This window comes from Giraffa tippelskirchi, chromosome 8, assembly GCF_054371585.1.
Source record: "Giraffa tippelskirchi isolate mGirTip1 chromosome 8, T2T-mGirTip1v1.2.pri, whole genome shotgun sequence".
NCBI lineage: Eukaryota > Metazoa > Chordata > Mammalia > Artiodactyla > Giraffidae > Giraffa > Giraffa tippelskirchi.
The window spans coordinates 78,019,771-78,033,109 of record NC_137282.1 but is presented as its reverse complement, the minus strand read 5'-3'; the positions used below and the strand labels follow the sequence as shown (position 1 = coordinate 78,033,109).

The 13,339-nt window shown below is 42.6% G+C and overlaps 2 protein-coding genes across 25 annotated transcripts in view; one reads left to right on the top strand and one right to left on the bottom strand.

The window, feature by feature from the left end:
* Positions 1–582, bottom strand: part of LOC145518006 (sperm-associated antigen 11B-like) — a 40,683-nt gene extending 40,101 nt beyond the window's left edge. Inside the window, exon 1 of the mRNA XM_081521410.1 lies at positions 497–582. The gene's annotated coding sequence lies outside the window, so the exon portion shown is untranslated. The remainder of the gene's footprint in view (positions 1–496) is intronic.
* Positions 37–13,267, top strand: LOC145518005 (uncharacterized). Of its 24 annotated transcripts, none has more exons than XM_081521391.1 (10): positions 72–258; positions 3,182–3,340; positions 3,833–3,872; positions 5,109–5,389; positions 5,666–5,736; positions 8,084–8,170; positions 9,724–9,850; positions 10,556–10,651; positions 11,137–11,216; positions 11,670–13,267. In XM_081521391.1, the coding sequence occupies exons 6-10, from the start codon at positions 8,159–8,161 to the stop codon at positions 12,315–12,317; spliced, it is 963 nt and encodes a 320-aa protein (XP_081377517.1). In that variant the 5' UTR covers positions 72–258; positions 3,182–3,340; positions 3,833–3,872; positions 5,109–5,389; positions 5,666–5,736; positions 8,084–8,158; the 3' UTR covers positions 12,318–13,267. The 24 variants fall into 24 exon arrangements, with proteins under 24 accessions (XP_081377521.1, XP_081377513.1, XP_081377528.1 ...); XM_081521390.1 differs by having other exon boundaries at positions 3,546–3,872; XM_081521392.1 differs by having other exon boundaries at positions 3,182–3,438; positions 3,667–3,872.
* The last annotated feature ends 72 nt before the right edge of the window (positions 13,268–13,339 follow it).

Genomic DNA, 13,339 nt, shown 5'->3' with positions numbered 1-13,339 from the left:
ACGCCCCCAAAGCCCCGCCCCTGGCCACGCCCCGGCGGCGCCATTTCCTGCCAACCGGGAAGCAGATCTCTAGGACTGGCGGCCGGGTTCACCGAGTGAGTTTCAGTAGTTCGCGTACGAACTCGCGCGCTGACTCCCTCAGCGCCGCGTCCTTCTCACTCCCGGGCCCCCGCGGCTGCTACCGTCCCAGCCGCGGGGAGCCCCGCCTAGTCTGGAGGCGCTCTGCCGCGGGGGCCGGACCCACCGGACCTGTTTCTGGTAAAACCGCTGCACGTCTGGTCCTCGTCCCCGTCTTCCCTCCTCTCCCCGCGCCTGCTCAGGTCCTTCCCGCCGTGTCCCCCGGCCCTGGAGGGCGGAGTCGGGCCGTCACGCCTGCTCCTGACCGCGGGTCCCGCAGACCCCTGTCCTCTCTGGAGTCCTCTCTGGAGTCCTCTCCAGCCTTGCTTCGTCCTGGGCCCCAGCCCTACTGCTGCCCAGGCAATCTCTTCGCAGTCACCTCCTCCGAGGGGCCCCCGAGACCCAGGGTGGCCCGGCCACCCCTGTCCTGTGACACCGCGTGGTTTCAGATCCCGTCCCATTGGTAGCGCCTGTCGGAGTGTGTTTACGTTCCCAGGGCCCCACTGGAAGGCGCGCTCGTCCTGTGAATGCGTAGGTGGGACAAGGGGGTGAGGAGAAAGGGAGATCAAGGGGGAACCAGGGAGACAGCGTGAGATAGAAGCAGCAGGGGGCAGTTGAGCTTGGAGGAGTGGGTCCTCTGGGCTTGGAAAGACACGGTAAAGAGTGAAGGAGAGTGACCTGGGCAAAAAGCAGGGGGAAGAACGAAAAGACACAAAAAGATGATCCACAGACAGGTAGAAAAGGACAGAATGGAAGGAGGGAGTTATGAGGCACGGTAGTTGCGAGGGGCAAAAGAAAAGTAGATCCCAGATTCATTCATTTTGTTCTTAAATTTCCAACTTAATTCCCTTTCACGTGTATTGTGTCAGATTCAGTTGATGATGTCTCAGTGGTTTTCCAATTTATATCATGTACTGAAAATATTCCTTAGTGCTAAATAAGTTTATGCTGTCTCAATGTGTTCTTGCTAAAGATATTGGTAGTTTTTTATATTCACAGTCAAACCCTAGATTAACCAGTTAGTCTAATATTCAACATCTTTATCCCCTTAGATGAGCTTTTAATTTAGTGGGCTGTGAACTGAGGTTTCCAACCAAGTCTGGGCCCTTTTTCTGGATTCTGCAGACCCTTGTCCTCTCCTGAGTGACCCTGCCCAGCCTCACCTGGTCCTGGGGCCCTGCTGCTCCCCAGGGCATCTCTTCACAGTCGCCTCTTCAGAGAGGCCTCCCTAGACATCCTTTCATCTTGTCTTGGAAAGTGATGAAGGGTGAGCTGGATTGTCCTCAGAATTAGTTGGAAGAGAGCGCTTCTGCTCATGGTGAATAAGCTGCTGAGGTCTTTCCATTGCATGTTTTCCAATGCTACTCCTTTCTTTCAAGTTTTCCAGTGCTACTGATTAGGTCTTCTTAATATGTTTTTTGATAGCTGTAGCGTGATACTCTGGGAAAGAGGAGTTAAATCCTTTGAGATTATTGGGATTAAAGTCAGGAAGTGGCTCTTGCCCAGAATTAGGAGATGTGATTTTTAGGGGCAGGCAGGGTTGAGAAGGGCAAACCCTGTTACTGTCCCAGTAAGGCCATGTCGTTCCCGTGGGGACGGTGCTGGTTCCTCTCTGAGGGCCTCTCCTGCTGTCCCCCTAGCCTGCTCCGTCACTGGCAGGAAGTCATGAGTCTGCTTGATAAGGGAGGATCCAGACTTTTGTTGTCGTTGTTGTTGCACTGGGTCTAGGGAGCACAGGCTTCAGTAGTTGTGGCTCATGGGCTTAGTTGCTCCACCGCATGCAGAATCTTCCCAGTCCAGGGATCAAACCCAGGTCCCCTGCATTGGCAGGTGGCTTCTTATCCACTCTGTCACCAGGGAAGTTCGGGTCTAGACTTTTTAAACTAAGCGCAGTTCAAAAGTATCTCTCCAGTGAGAAGGGATTAGAGGGCACTCACCTCTGTGAAGGTAGCTGGAAGAAAGAACAGGAATGCTGTTGAGGGGTTAAAGAGCCAGGAATGGGAGGGAGACTGAGAAGCTCAGGAGCAAGAGGAAGGGAAATCTCTTCCATCCTCCCCTGAGGTGACCCTGTGCTTGGCAGATGCTAAGGAGACCGTGGGGTCGGTGACTAACAGGGAAGGCCAGTCCAGCTCACATACCCACTGCTGCCACCAAATACGTGGGGCTTCTTGTAGGGTGGGAGGGTGTTCTGAAGAAATGGACAGAAAAATACACCTGTTCGTCTCCTGTTTACTGCTTTTGAATCCCTGTGAATCCTTCTGAATCATTGGACAGCAGGAGACTATCTATACCACTCAGTAAATTCCTTCCCCTGTGTGGTTGTGGCATAAGAAAGGAGTGTGTTGAGTCGAAGCCCTGAAAGCAAGACTGATCTTGCCTAAGAAATAAGCTTTTCATATGTCTTTTTTAATTCCCTGATTTGACTATCAGAACTTTTATATCTAATTGATTTCTGTTAAGGAATCTGTTTCTTCATTTTATTCTTTAATCATTTATTTAATCTTTTGTATTTCTTTTAACTTTTACTAATATCTTCTTAATTCCTAACAATTTGAAATGTCAGTTTATTCTTTTTTCCTTTCAATTTCTCTTGGTTTATAAGGTTGAACAACTGGTTCATTCATTTTCAAGCCCTTTGTTTCTGTTAAGTGTATTTAAAGTTAAACATTTTTTTCAAGATGACAACCATGGCCCTGTTCATGTTCATCCTTCATGGTGACAGTAACTGTAACTGTTGATTGGCACTGGTCATTTGATTGTATTGTAACCCCATTGTTTAAACTATCGTTGTCTTTCAAATAGTTTGTTTGTACTACTGATTACTGTTTATTTTTTCACTTTAACTTTACTCTGGTAAGCCTATGTGGCCTATTTGACATACTCTCTTTTGCATTTAGCTAAAATTTTCTCTGGGGCTAATTACACAGTCAAATTTGATGGATGCAGTGGGTGAACTGGAGTCTCTCCTTTGGGATAAATGGAGATAAAGTCTCCATAGTTTGGATGCACACTCATATACATGTACATTCATGTTCATTTAAGTATGTGCGTATGTGTCTTCCAGGGAATCTGGCCTCCCGGGAAGAAGGCCAGACTCAGGGACTGTGCCCTGTTCCCCAGCCCCCCAGGGCCCCACCTACTCGGAACAGTAAGACTAGAGCCTTTCTCAGCGCTGACTGTCTTGCTACACGTTCTGCCATCTGCTCCGCCCTACAGCCTAGAGGTAGGCACTTTGAGATCTTGCTTGCAAGCCTGGGGCTGTGAGTGGGTAGCTAGATGGCCCCTTCTTGCCTTCCTCTATACTCGCAGGATGTAGAGCAGGTGAGCAGTTGCATGGTTCTGGGCACACCTAGAAAACGCTGCGGAGCTTCCAGGTGGCAAGGACCTCCTCTGTAGTTTCCGTGCTTGTCCTGTTGTATCGATTCCAGGGCCTCCAAGGACTTGAGGAAAATTTTCACCGAGCCTGGCCAGCCGTGGGCTTCCTTCCCAGGCCTTGTAGGCAGGATCAGATGGTTGCTGGTCCCCGATATGACTTAGAACCTTTTCCAGAGGCTCAGGCAGGCCAGGATGTCCTCATCTAGTATCTTCTGTCAAAATGGCCACTTCTGGCCTCCTGAGAGAAACTTGGGAAATTGATGGACGCTTGTTCTGGAAAGGGCCCTGGAATGACTTGAAAACATCAGTGTATTTGTTTGTATTTGTGGAACCTCTGTAGTCCATTCAGGAAACTCAGTGCCCTGTGTGAACAGAGAAAGGTGAGTCAGTGTTTTTGAACAGCAATCATAAATCATAATTGTTGTAATAAGTACCGTCACGGTGATGAATGTCAGTAATGATAATGGTCCTATGATGGAAGCAATAGCTCTCTGTTCCCTCCTTCCACGTCTCCTGTCAACTATCTAAGACTGTTGTCTCTACTGTGTTGTTCTATGTATTTTTTTTTAATATGTTTTAATTCTTCTTTATTGAATTAAATCATAACATTATTTTTGTCATATCATTTCCTTTATCTTTACCATTAATGTGGATTTTATAAGTTGCAGACTTGTCTTTCACAGTTTTCAATTTCTCTGATCCTTTCAATAGTTTTTACTTGATTTTTACTTACTTCTTTTATCTTTTGCTCATTTTAAAGCCTGTCATCCACATAAATGAATGAGGTTTTAGCACTGTCTGTTCTCTTTTCTCTGATCTCCCAATATGGTCTCTTCTCTTAAATTACTAATAAATCTTTATTTTACTTCAGAAGTTTTGGAGCCCTGTCAAGTCATTTTTCCTTCTGATGTCTTATAATCTCTATTTTCGTTCCTGTAATTATGCTTTGAAGTTATATTAATTAAGGTTTTTAATAGTTTGTAGTCTTATCACTAAAATTATTATATAATTTTTAAATGATCTTCTGCTCCAAGGCAAAAGAATCTGAATATTAATATTCAGTCTCTTTTCCATGCCAGTCTCTCTTACGCTTTAGTCTTTTTAATAATTACTGCTTTGACTATTTTTTCTAAGTCTTTTTCATTGAGTTGGGTTCTCCTTAAGCCGCATGAATTCATGGTAATAGTTTGGAGAAAGATATCAACTCCCAAGGACTACCTTTATTTATAGTTCTCACCTACTGGTGACCTTTGATGCCTTCTGTTGGGAAGTGTGGGCAAAGCACAGTGATAGCTAGATGTGTTCCTTCCCATTCATAGGGCTGTTCTGTTTTGTGTGCAGAGGGGTTCCCTGGATATCTTTTATGTCCTTAGAAGAAAAACTCTAAAGGTAAAAAAAATTATTTTACATTGTAATTTAAATCGGCCTTGAGGTCAACACCTAACCTAACCCCATGGACAATGCCTGAGTAGTCTTACTAGATCTTCCTTCTCTTTATGACTCAGTAGGTAAACCATGTTGACAGAGTACCTTCCAGACATTGTGAGCTGTCCTCGGTATTGACAGCCTTTCCCCAGTTATCAGATCCTTGCATTAATCTGGTGCTTTTCTTACAGATCTGATTGATGGTACTGTCCTCCTTGTTGGGTGACTCACAGAGGAAAAAAAGAGGAAACAGTGCCCAGAATTCTATTTTTCACCTCCGCCCCCAGACATTTAAATCCCCTTCCAGATCCTTAGTCCCCTCAATTCGCCCCAGAAGATTCCAGTTCCTCTTCAGATTGTGTGCCTACAACAGGCGGAGAGCGAGCCTGAGAACCACCCTGGCACTGCTTTTCTCTGGGATGCTGACAACATTCTCCTTCCTGTGTATCCCAGAGAAGATTCAGGTTTCCAGGTATGGACCAGTGTTGGGGGGAGGGGTGTCCTCATTCTTCTGAAGAGCCGGTACCTCAGAGCTCAGGGTAGCGACAGATGTCTAAGGCGTGTAGAACATAGGACCCAGTCCACACGCAGTAAAGAGGCACGCTGGGATGGAGCTTAGGGCCCACCTGGAGCAGGGCATCCAGCCACTTCCTGAGCTTGTGTGTAGGACAGCAGGAGCTCAGGGGTGAAACCACGGACTTGCCTCAGTTTCAGAGAATGAAGGAATGTCTGTTTTCTCCCTCTGCAGAGTTTGTCAGCTTTGGAAGATACTAGTTGCACATTCTGCTCCATGGAGGCATGTACCTGACATCTTACAGAGTATGTATAGATTCTACTTAGGAAAACGATCGAAGGTCTCTGCTCTAAACCAGGCCTGGCAGTTCTGACACAGAACCCGTGCTGGGCTCCTTGGAGTGGGGAGGGGGTATATGATGGCTCACTGCAGCTTTGATGTTGTCCAAAGGCCCTGAATCTCAGTCATTGCTCTCCCTGATTCTGGTTGAAGGCAGTTGATTTTAGCCCTGTGGTCGTCAGAATGTTTGGTTGTTGCAGGGAGAGGCCCCAGTTGTCAGGCTTCTCTTCCAGAGATTTGTGGGATTCGGGTTCCAGTCACTGAGTATGGAACTCTGTGATCTCAAGCGTAAAGCCTTCTGAAATCATCCCAGCTCACCTACACACCCTGCGCCATTTTTATCCATCCCCTCCCTGCTGAATGTTTATCCCTCTGGGGTTCTGATTTTTCAGAGGCATTTTAAACCATGAAAGGACATAACTCACATTAAACTGTGGTCAGGGAACAGACTTTGGAGCCAGATACACATGAGCCTGAAAGATAGTTAACCAGTTATATGCTGTGTAGTTTTGGGTGGTGAGTGACTGTATCCCCAATAGTTGGCTTCTTTAGCTTTTCCATGGGCTGGGGTAAATATTAGAATTTTTACCAGGAAGGACAGACTCCATTATTTTGGAAAGGAGTTTATAATCAGAAAATAATTGTTTACAGGACTGAAGCCACTTGTGGGCAAGGCACTGAGGGCAAGTTACCTTATGGTGGACATTTCTCTGTATTTATAATTCATACATAATGGTCAGAGGTGAACTTGCCTGATCGTATCATTCTTAAGTAGATTTAGACCATTGGGAGGACAGAGCATAAATAAATATCTAGTGACTGGTGAGATGAATGGCCGCAGGGAGTGGTAGAGTTCTGTGTAGATCAGGGCAGAGGGGAAGGGAAAGGTTTAGCTCTGGTTGGATTTAGTGAAAGTCTCTGCTAGTTGAGGTTTAAACTATCCATGTCATCTGTTAAATTGATAAACTAAAATTGCCAGGTTACTGTGAGGACTACATGAGTATGTAAATAACCAAGCAGAGTCATATTTGATGCAAATGTATCTTTTTTTTTTCTTTTGTGGACCTCAGGTACAAATGGGTGAGTTAATCTTACTTTTATTTATGATCCATTATCATCATTTTTCCATAAAATATATTTAGTTATTATTGCTATTGTAGAGGAGAATTCCGTGATGGATCACTGGTAAAGAATCCGCCTGCCAATGCAGGAGACATGGGTTCAGTCCCTAGGTTGGGAAGATCCCCTGGAGAAGGAAATGGCAACCCACTCCAGCATTCTTGTCTGGGAAATCCCACAGACAGTGAAGCCTGGAGGGCTGCAGTTCATGGTGTCACAGGAGTTGGACATGACTTAGCAGCTAAACAACAACAAAGGGGAGAATTTACACTTTATAAATGCTTTCTCTGTGTATCTCTCACACACATTTGTGTGCATATGTATATGTATGCATGTACACATATGTGTGTTTGTATATAATGAAATGCTGGCGTATGGCAGCTAATGAAGATTAATGCAGGGATTTCAAGAATTTCAACTACCCCTTTACTAAGATAATCAGGTGGCATTAACTAGATTTCCTCCTAAACTCCAACCATCCTTGACCTACAGGGTTGAGACAGTCCATGATGGTAACACTGTGACTCTTGGACCCGTGCTACTTTTGGGTGCAGGAGATGTTACGGACAGGGCTGGCAGGATAGGTGCCATGATTCCTCCAAATGGAATAAATTCTTAAATTCATTTCATCATAATGCAGATTTTTAGTTAACTGACTTCTAAGTTCCTGGGGGACAGATCTAGAAGAGTTAAGGAAGTGCTGGGAGGGAGTGAGTCTTCAGAAAGCCACCATGAATGCTGAAGAACCATTGTGGGCGCATAAATCAAGAATAATGAAATCTGAGAATTTCCACAGTGTTTACCTACAAGTGAAAACCAAAATCTACATGTGGCATGAGTCGGGGGTCACTGTGGTTTGGAGTCAGGGAGAGAACTGAATAACTCTGGATATCACAGAGTTATTGAAGTTACTGATATGAAGCTCAATACTTTAAGCTTTGATGTTCTTGTCCATAAGTTATCTGTATTTCTTCTGTTGTTGTTGTTGTTAATGACTGTAGTTACAGTCTTCTTACTATTGAGCCTGGGAGAGGAGTAGCATCCTCTGTGTGTTTATAATTATAGAGTGTGCACTGCATGTTTGGTGGTTAGACTGGGAGTCAACAACCAGGTGAAGATTTGGGGTTTCATGAGATGTTGAACTGGAACGTGTGCACAAGACTGAAGTCTTTGGACTTTTCTCTCCATCCTCAGCTTTGCCTGCTTAATGCTTGGACTGTCTGTGAGTGAAAACCCAGAGAAAGACTGCTGGCAACTGAGTTATTGACAATGCAGCCGTTGGTGAGTAGGGAATGCCTTTTTCTGCTGAAACTGTGTACCCTGCTCCTGAGAGGAGATGGGCAGGTTTCTCTTATTGGATGGATGTTCTAAGTGCAATCAAAAAGTATTCATGGGTCTGAACACCAGTGAAATGTAATAACTAGTGTCCTTCCTAACATCACACTGATTTATTTCAGCCTCCATGCAGCTTGTGTGTTTATAGAAGAGGTGAGAGAAGTTTTCTTTCTCTAATCTGTCCCTGGTCTCATCAGGGAATAATTCACTTGTTAATCATGTTATTGGCTATAATGGCCTAAGGTTGTGGTGACCAGAGATGAGGGAGGAGCAGAAGATTACCGTCCAGGGGAGAGGCTGAGGTCTCATCACCTGAGTTAAGTGAGTCCACTCTTCACTGGTCCTGGGTGGGGGCTCTGAAGGGAGGACGAGAGAAGTTGAGGACAGAGAAGGCATGAGGAATCATTCATTCATTTTTTTCTAATTTTAAAGTTTTGATAGAATATATTTTCTCTTTTAGGAACTTCTGAAAAAGAAAATTAACCCTTTTTTTCATACTTGGTAACTGGAATTAATATATAGGGGGTATTGTTTCCTTTATTGTGGCTGCATATTCAGGAGGAGGAGAGTAGAGTAGAATTTAAGACCCTGTGGATAGTTTTGAAGACCTAGATAGCCCAAACCCAGTCAAGAGGCTTGTGTTATCCTTTAGCAGAGAGGCAAGCTGAAGACGGGAGCGAGTGCTGAGTGGTGTTTGGGGTCCCAGAGAAAACTGAGAACAGGCATGGTCAGGCTAGGACTGTCCTTCAAGAGAGCTCTCTCAGAGTCCCTGGCTTATGCTGCTGAACCATCTGACCTCATACCTTATTGTGAACATCCAACTCTTATTGAGTTCATTGAGACCACATTTACTGATACCAAGTTCTGTATGAAACTTGTTCATTTCTGAAGAATGATGGAGATGGTTTCAAGGTTCTTGGACATTTTACTGAATTTTTAATAGACTGAGGTTTGTGTTTAATGCATGTTCACTTAGACAGGAAGAACTTCATCCATTAGTTCGTTAGATCTTTCAATACTCATAGCACATTAGTAAACCATTTAATAGATGAAGAGTCTGAAGTTCTTTTAGGGGAATGATATAACTATAGTTATGGTTTAAAGGTGGCAAATCATGGTTAATGTTTGCCTTATGATATGTCTGTAAGTTATTTGAAATTAATCAAGAAGAGAGTTTTATGAATTTTCAAGTGAAAGTTTAATTACATGTCTGAACTCATAATTACTAGTTTGGGGGAAATTTTCCAGGTTTTATTATACCGCACTTCATGTGATATTCCTTTATGACAAAGTTGTATTAATTCAGACTGTGTATATCTCTGTGATGTATCTGAAAAGCAAATACCAGCTCAGCATGAACTAATGGGAACCCCAAACTTGGTTTGATCCTTCTGTACACCCAGTGTCTCCACCCCCTTACTCAGTGCTGCCATATCAACCCTCCTGCCCTGAACGTTAATAGAGATTTTTCTGTCAGAACCATAATATCCATGTTGTAGGAATCAGTGACGTTTGAAGATGTAGCTGTAGACTTCACCCAGGAAGAGTGGGCCCTGCTCGACACATCCCAAAGAAAGCTGTTCAGAGATGTGATGCTGGAAAATATCAGTCATCTGGTCTTCGTGGGTGAGTCTGTCAACATTTATGTATGTATGCAGGTGAGTAGATAAGTAGGTAGGTTGGTTGGTAGGTAGGTAGGTATTTATTGATTCAGTCACTAAGTATCTAGAAGCTTCTACATACCCACTCTCTGTCCGGATTCTTTTGTAGGCCTTATAACTACATTCAAGTTGTTTCTTTATGTAATACTTACATCTAGTTTGTCACCCCACTGAAACGTAATCTTGACCACTGTTTAATCTCTTTCTTCCTATTCAGTCTCTAATATTCAGAACAGACCTGGGAACTCAATTTTGATGAATCAATAAGTTGAATAAATATTTTCTAATTATTCTGATTTAGTCACTGTGCTGAGGATTGACAGCAGACTAGAGAAAATAGTAAAACCTTGATCATACTTGCGGAACTTATGTTTATTGGCATCTGTTTGAAAATAATATTCAACCCACTATGGGGACATTTAATTTCTCCATTTTTGAAAAGACTAAGGATTCTGTGTGTCCTGTCTTTGAACATGGGTATCAGCATCTAGAGGTCTTCACTATTTTGGACACACAGTCTGTATTTCAGTGTTTTCTCTGTTCAAGGTGTTGTTGCCTGGGCTGAACTTCAGTGGTCAGCCTCTTTATTTCTCAGTAGCCTGTCCTGGACTTGATGATAATGTGCTTTTACTAGCACAAAACTCAGAATCCACCTTTTTTCCATGAACAGGGTATCAGCATTGCAAATTGGATGTGATTTTCCAGTTGGAGCAAGGTGAAGAGCTGTGGATTGAAGGAAGAGGATTTTTCCAAAGCCACAGTCCAGGTATGCATCAGGGACCTGTGCCTAGTCAGTGAGTGAGTACATACTTAGAAAACATCAACTGAAGATTTTGTTAACTGAGTGATATTTTTTAAGATGTAGGTGAAGGACACTGGAGCAAAATCCATTAAAAATGTTGTTCCTTACATATTTCAGGCTCACACACGTGTCCTCCTGCCATTATCTTTTTTTTTTTGGCTTTAGGGAAAAGGACATTCATATACTTATTAAACTTTCACATAATAACTCTTGTTCCCATCCTCCCCTTGGAAGGTTTTCCCTCTTTACCTACTCAGCATCTCATCTCCATTTTAATTTTTTCATATTTCAGTCCTGAAAATCTTTATTAATTGTCAATGCCTTATAATGTGTTTCTGTTTCTTAGTGTTCCCCATAGACATGCCAGCTTTTGAAACATAGAAGTCGGAGTTTTTCAACATTTTCATTTCTATAATGCCATTCTAACTTTTTTTTCCCAATTATTTTAGGCAGGGAAAGTGCCTTTAAAGAAGAATTGTTAGCCACACAGCATATCAGCAAGAAGGACACATCTACAATCATCCCAATGGTAAGTTTCCTGAGTGTTAACCCTGGTCATCAACATTAAAAACCTGGCAGTGGGTATTAATAATTTGGATTAAGGTATTTCTGAGCAAAAAGTTTTAAATGGTTTGAATTTAGTGAAGAAATTAACCTGACCTCAAAACCAAAACCTCAGATCTTAAAAAAAAAAAAAAAAAGAGGGGGTGGGAAGATGCATAAGTATTGTTCATATGTCTAGTCTTTGAAACATATTGCAGTCTTCAAAATTAACATATAAGCTCAAACTGAAGTTGGTATACTATTTAGAGAAAGTCTTTATAACACATAAAAAGCAAAACAGCATGTGTTTGCAGGTAATATTGGAAAGATCTTAAGTGGAGGCTCTCACTGAATGACTTTAGATTCATGAGTAGAGCAAGGAGTGTTTGACTGTATGTAGACAAACACTAACAGCCTTTCATCTCCTTTCCAAAAACAGACATTTCACACTCCAGAGGATCCCTGTGAATGTAATGATTTGGGAGAAGATTTCAGTCCTAGCTCGACACTGAGTCAACATTCGTTAACTCACACAGAAAAGACACCCAATATCAGCGAGCAGTATCAAAAATCCCATAGTGACCAGTCATACCTTAATCCACATAAGCAGATCCACACCAGAGGTAAATCATGCGAGTGCCATCTGTGTGGTAAAGCCTTCAGCAATTGCTCTAGCCTTAGAAGACATGAGATGACCCATACTGGAGAGAAACCTTATGAATGCCATATCTGTGGGAATGCCTTTATTCAAAGCTCTGACCTTAGAAAGCACAATCTGACTCACACTGGAGAGAAGCCGTATGAATGTCATCTCTGTGGAAAAGCCTTCAGTCAGTCCTCCAACCTCAGACAGCACGAGAGGACTCACACTGGGGAGCAACCGTATGAATGTCAACTCTGTGGGAAAACCTTCAGTAAGTGTTCTGCTCTTAGACGCCACGAGAGAACTCACACTGGCGAGAAACCCTATGAATGTCATCTTTGTGGAAAATCCTTCAGTCAGTGTTCTGCCCTTAGGCGACATGAGGGAACCCACAGTGGAGAAAAAATTATGAATGTCTTCAGTAAGTATTCTGACCTTAGATGACATGGTATTATAAATGTAGTAAACATGGACAAGACTTCAACCATAGCTTTAATATTTGAACACATCAGAGAATCACATCAAAGAAAGCTGTAACCACTGAAAACACTAATCAGTGGGGAGGACCCTCCAGTTATCCTTACTCAATTTGACATATGCAAATTTATATGAAAGAGAATCGACATCTGTGACAGTCTGTTGTGTGGTCATAGATGTCATGAGAGAACTTGCACTGTAAATATAAGGAATGTGGACATCTTTAACAACAGCTCTAAACTTTAAACATACTGGAGGATTTGCATAGGGGAGAATCCAAGTCTGCAATCAATGTGAAAATGCTTTCATTTATAATTCATGGTAAACAACATGGACAGACTCCATCTGGGAAAGCCTCTAGGTCTAATCACTGAACAAACATTCAGCCAAGCACAGTCTTGATGTGCACAAAAAAACTCAATGAAGGAATACTCACTATGACAGGAAGTAAGAGGATGAAGGCTCTTGAGAAATGCCAAATAATTCATCCTAGAGAAGTGATTCACTGAAAAATCATGACCAAATCCTTTATTCATAAGAGCCACACCTGAGGTACATGTGTGGATTCAAACTACAAAAGACTGTCAGTGTCATGAAAGAAGGAAAGTCTTCAGTGACCTCATTTCATAGTCAACATTGAGGTTCTCATATTGAAGAAAGAGTGATCCTAAAATCAAGTGGAGAAAACTTCATCTAGATTTCAGAAAACTAAGGGGGTGAAAAACCCTTTCAAAGAGCTTTTAACATACAATTTAGCAAATAGTTCAGAATTTTGAATGAACTATTTATGAAGAAAAATCTGACATATAAATACAAGATAGTAAAGTGATCTGGGAATACAGAATGCCAAATTTTATAAGAAACAAAACTTTTTTCAGTAGATTATTTGTAAATAAAGTCCGTTGCTGAAAAATCGAGTATGTTGATGAAGTTCTAGTTTTCTTCATGCAGCTGTAAACACATAGATCTGGCTCTGCACGGAGTTACAT

Coding starts and splice junctions, on each gene's coding strand:
- LOC145518005 (XM_081521396.1), top strand. Junction 9,851..10,555: donor CAGTCATCTGGTCTTCGTGG/GTGAGTCTGTCA, acceptor TTCCATGAACAG/GGTATCAGCATTGCAAATTG. Junction 10,652..11,136: donor TTTCCAAAGCCACAGTCCAG/GTATGCATCAGG, acceptor CAATTATTTTAG/GCAGGGAAAGTGCCTTTAAA.